The 5,000-nt window shown below is 44.1% G+C and overlaps 1 protein-coding gene across 1 annotated transcript in view; it reads right to left on the minus strand.

The window, feature by feature from the left end:
• LOC310819293 (voltage-dependent R-type calcium channel subunit alpha-1E-like) overlaps positions 1-5,000 on the minus strand; it is a 56,053-nt gene that overhangs the window by 12,251 nt on the left and 38,802 nt on the right. The window contains exons 27-32 of the mRNA XM_083690536.1: positions 3,764-3,924; positions 3,353-3,490; positions 2,678-2,879; positions 1,574-1,738; positions 1,072-1,182; positions 268-348 (exon numbers count right to left, since the gene is read on the minus strand). Coding sequence (XP_083546662.1) covers positions 268-348; positions 1,072-1,182; positions 1,574-1,738; positions 2,678-2,879; positions 3,353-3,490; positions 3,764-3,924 — 858 coding nt within the window. The remainder of the gene's footprint in view (positions 1-267; positions 349-1,071; positions 1,183-1,573; positions 1,739-2,677; positions 2,880-3,352; positions 3,491-3,763; positions 3,925-5,000) is intronic.

Consider the following 5,000-nt stretch of genomic DNA (forward strand, 5'->3'; position numbering starts at 1 on the left):
TGTAGCTTGCCTTGCACAAGGCGGTTGAATTTTGGAGACTATTCTGTTACTTCAATTGTGCCTGACATGTTAAATCAAGCACACCTCTAGTTCAAATATTTCAAACCATTTCAAATGCGGGGGGAAAGGTAAAGACAGTAGCTTATAGCACATACTAGATCAGCAGAAGACATGTATTATTGACAGGAGATAAAATGTGAGTCTAGGTTTAACAGGGTATTATTACTGACAGTAAAAGCTTATAAATGAACTATAGGAATACATTACCTGTAAATCTACAATTATCTCTGTGATGCTGCCAAGAACAGTGATGAAGTCGAAAATGTTCCAAGTGTCTCTAAAATAGTTCTTTGGGGAGGCAAAAAAGCAACAAACATCACAAATTGGCAAGCCCCCTTTGTTCAATGTAGAGGGTTCTGGTAATAAACTGAAACAAAAAATGGATCTTGTTAGGATAAAAGTGACCATAACTGAATTTTAAGGGAGCACAGGACTCTTAATATTATCCGCTCATTCCGTAACACTGCCCCTCTTCAGATTGATGTTGTCTGGCCCTTAACTTACATGTTTGTATGTGGTTCAGAGTATAGGTTTCGAATAATATGTCTTGATTCCTTAGTGAACCCACATTTCAATCGTAGTTTACGGAATCAAATGCCTTTTCTGCATCTAAACGTACGAAAATATCAGTTCTTTTCCTCTTCTATGTTGTTCATGATGTTGAATGTTCTTCTAAAATGATCTTGCATTAGTCTATTTTGTGTAAAGCCAGTTTGGTCTAAGTGGATTAAGTGGAGGTACTAGATCCCTTAGTCTTTGAGCTTTTTGAGTCTATAATCTGTGTTAGGGACCGAGATTTGTCTCAATGTGTCCTTGCCTTCTTTTGGAATTACTGAAACAATCGCTTCTTATTGCGATAGTAGGAGTTCTCCCTCCTTTAAGGTCCAGCTGAAAGCATTTACCAACACAGCTTCTCAAATAGGGGGCATTCAACCTGAACTTGTTGCCGCTACCATATTATGGATTAATGACATGTTCTTCAGTTCACTATTGTGGAGTAGTGTTGCTCACCACAAAGCCAAAAGCCATGATCTTGAGGATGCACTCCAGGGAGAAGAGGACAGTGAAGGCGGTGTTCAGGTGCTTCAGGACCGTATCATACGCCGCTGGAGCAGAGTAGTACTGCACATACATAGGCGCACACACATGCGCATTGCACACCACACACACACACACACACACACAGACACACACACACGGACGGAAGCACGCACACAGACACACAGACACACAGACACACACACACACATACACACATACACACATACACAAAGAGGAGATTATGCAGTCATGTGAGACTGGGCTGTATCGTACATAGATGAGAAAGAGTGGGTCATCATCATCATCATCATCATCACCATCATCATGTTTAGACTTTCTCTTATGGCTTTCAGACAGTGACAATTAAACTAGGCTTTCACTAACGGCTGAGAAGATTCTATTAGCTGTGTTACAAACAAACGTTTCTGTGTGTGTCGACAGTCCATGTTTGCTGACTGAATAGGTACTCTACCTTCATCATGAGTACCACAGTGTTGAGGGCGATCATGACCAGCACGGTGTACTCAAACGAGGGTGACACCACAAAGTGCCACAGGCGGTACTGGATGGTCTGTCTGTTCTGGGGCATGTAGCGGGTCAGGGGTTTGGCACTAATGGCAAAGTCAATGCATGCCCTCTAGAGTGGGAAAGAGAGAGAGTCAAGGGAGGGAGTTAAGAAGTCAGGGTTGAAAATGTTCCAGTTGATATGATGCAATCGTCAATTTTCACATTCATATGTATATCTTTAGAAGAGACGGTACGAATGGTAGGCGACTATTAGCATCCCTTAGGGTCGGTATTGGCAGCAAACAAGAGAGACACAAACATTTAACATATGGTCCTGATTTAACATAAGTGTCCTCTGTGGCTCAGTTGGTAGAGCATGGTGCTAACAACGCTTAGGTTGTGGGTTTGATTCCTGCTGGGACCATATACACTGTAGTGTATGCACTCACTGCAATGTAAGTCACTTTGGATAAAAGCGTCAGCTAAATGGCAAGGTATGGAAAGTCCATACAGATATCAGCTGAATTGTTTTGACGCAACATGGATATATTGGTTGGAAAAGCTTCTATGAAGGAGAGCTATAAACAGCGCCGCCCGCAAGCCTCAGATTAAAGCAGAAGCCTGTATCCTACAACTGTGTGAATCACTAGTCTGTGGACTGGTTTTGTAGTGCGTGCCGCTCCGATGGAGAGTCATTGAGCTGGATCCACTCCTTTTTGAGAGTTGAGAGAGACGCATTTGGGCCAGAAAGCTGGGACTCCCCTCTTTGCAACAGTATTAAGCAATGTCTAGAGGAAGAACCTCTCTGAGTGCATGTGTACAGTTGATTGTGATAAGAGCTGATTTGGGCCATTCTGGTTTGCCAGCTTTGCACATTTTACAATACCGGGCTAGTATGAATAAAACCGGGCAGTCATTTCTTATTTTGACCACGATTGGAGATCAACTTTGATGGAGATCAATTTTGATTGTCTCTCTACCAGTAGGTTTTTGTGGGTCTGTGGAATTTGGAAGCGCAGTCACGTCCCATGCCTGCATGCGTGCGTGTGTGTATACTCCTGTCCTGTACCTCGTTCTTCTCAAGGCTGCACTCCTCCATCATCTTATCCCCCTGTTCCTGGAAGGTAATAATGATGAGAGCCACGAAGATGTTGACAAAGAAGAAAGGGAAGACCACAAAGTAAACCACGTAGAAGATGGACATCTCCATCCTGTTCCCCCGGCTGGGACCCCTGTCCTCCTCTGTCACGTCAACGGAGTGCTGGAGGACCCTGGGAGGGATTGAGGGAGGGAGGGATGGAAGGATAGAGGAGGGAGAACAGGGGAGGAAGGGACAGTGAAAAAGAAAGATACTGTGATGAAGACAGCAACCCAAAAACATTTGGAGTAAAATACTCCTACTAATTACAGCATCATAATCTGCTATGACTGTAGCTATAACTCTATGCGGCTGCTTATAAGGCTATACAAGACTTTATAATGCTTCATTTGTCAAGAGGGTGCTTCCAATACAGTGTTACTGCTAAAGAACAGTATCTCCAACATCTCCAGAAGCTGTTACTGTAATATATGGTCAAGTCTGTCAGTCAGAAATCCTAACTTGACATCTGCGTAACTGCCTTCGTGTAAATAGCGCATCGAGGTCAATGAGAGAAGTTACGACTCCGGCCCGAAATTGGGGTTGGTTCAGATAACTCACTGTACTACTGCTGGAGCAGCAGGATTAGGGTCGAAGGTGACTTACTGAGGCCAGCCCTCTCCAGTGGACACAGTGAACAGGGTGAGCAGGGCCCAGCACACGTTGTCATAGTGGAACTCATGTCTCTTCCACTCCCTCCTCTTCACCTCCTTCTTGTCTCGCCCATAGTCGATATAATAGCCTCTGTAGGGGAAGAGAGAGAACTGATCAAAAGGCAAGTTACTTTTGACTAAAAGTAAGGATACTCTGAGGGCTGCATTCGATCACTGCCTTGGTTCAGTATTGTGATTGAATGGTATTTGACTTTATTAATTATTAGTTGCAATAAAGCAACTGCATGTGTGTGTGTGTATGTGTGTGTGTGTGCGCATGCGTGCGTGCGTGTGTGCGTGCGTTCATGTGTGTGTGTGTGTGTGTGTGTATGTGTGTGTGTGTGTGTGACAGTCGACCACTCACTGGCACTCCTTCTCGGTATCCATGGAGCTGTCGGTGCAGTAGAAGAACCTCCCCTTGAACAGCTGCACGGCGATGACGGCGAAGATGAACATGAAGAGTTGATACACGATGAGGATGTTTAAGACATTCTTCAGGGACGTGACCACACAGTCAAACACTGCCTGTGTGTGTGTGTGTGTGGGGGGGGGGGGGCACAGGAACAAAAGAGCACAGGGACAAAATGCTGTTAGAGACTCTGTGAAAGGAAACACTGATTTAATCAAACAGCAGATAACAGCTTTTCCGTGTCGCGTCGCGCTTCCAGAAGTGTGTTTGATTTGTACAGCAGTGTGTCGCGGATGGAGGGAGGGAAAGAAATCGGCAGTAGGGTTGCATGTGCATTCACCATCAGTACGTCTCGATAATATCAATGTAATCTCCCTTTTTTTTCTGAAACCGCAGTGCAGAAAGCTGCTATCCGGAATAGAATGACTCCCGGTCTCTGTCACAGAACAGTGGGAAAAGACATGGAAGTCTTGGTGGGTGACTACACACAGTACCTTGAGTTTGGGGATGAATACACACAGTACCTTGAGTTTGGGGATGAATACACACAGTACCTTGAGTTTGGGGATGAATACACACAGTACCTTGAGTTTGTGGATGAATACACACAGTACCTTGAGTTTGTGGATGAATACACACAGTACCTTGAGTTTGTGGATGAATACACACAGTACCTTGAGTTTGTGGATGAATACACACAGTACCTTGAGTTTGTGGATGAATACACACAGTACCTTGAGTTTGTGGATGAATACACACAGTACCTTGAGTTTGGGGATGAATACACACAGTACCTTGAGTTTGGGGATGAATACACACAGTACCTTGAGTTTGGGGATGAATACACACAGTACCTTGAGTTTGTGGATGAATACACACAGTACCTTGAGTTTGTGGATGAATACACACAGTACCTTGAGTTTGGGGATGAATACACACAGTACCTTGAGTTTGGGGATGAATACACACAGTACCTTGAGTTTGGGGATGAATACACACAGTACCTTGAGTTTGGGGATGAATATACACAGTACCTTGAGTTTATGGATGAATACACACAGTACCTTGAGTTTATGGATGAATACACACAGTACCTTGAGTTTGGGGATGAATACACACAGTACCTTGAGTTTGGGGATGAATACACACAGTACCTTGAGTTTGGGGATGAATACACACAGTACCTTGAGTT

This window comes from Argentina silus, assembly GCF_951799395.1.
Source record: "Argentina silus genome assembly, chromosome: 18".
NCBI lineage: Eukaryota > Metazoa > Chordata > Actinopteri > Argentiniformes > Argentinidae > Argentina > Argentina silus.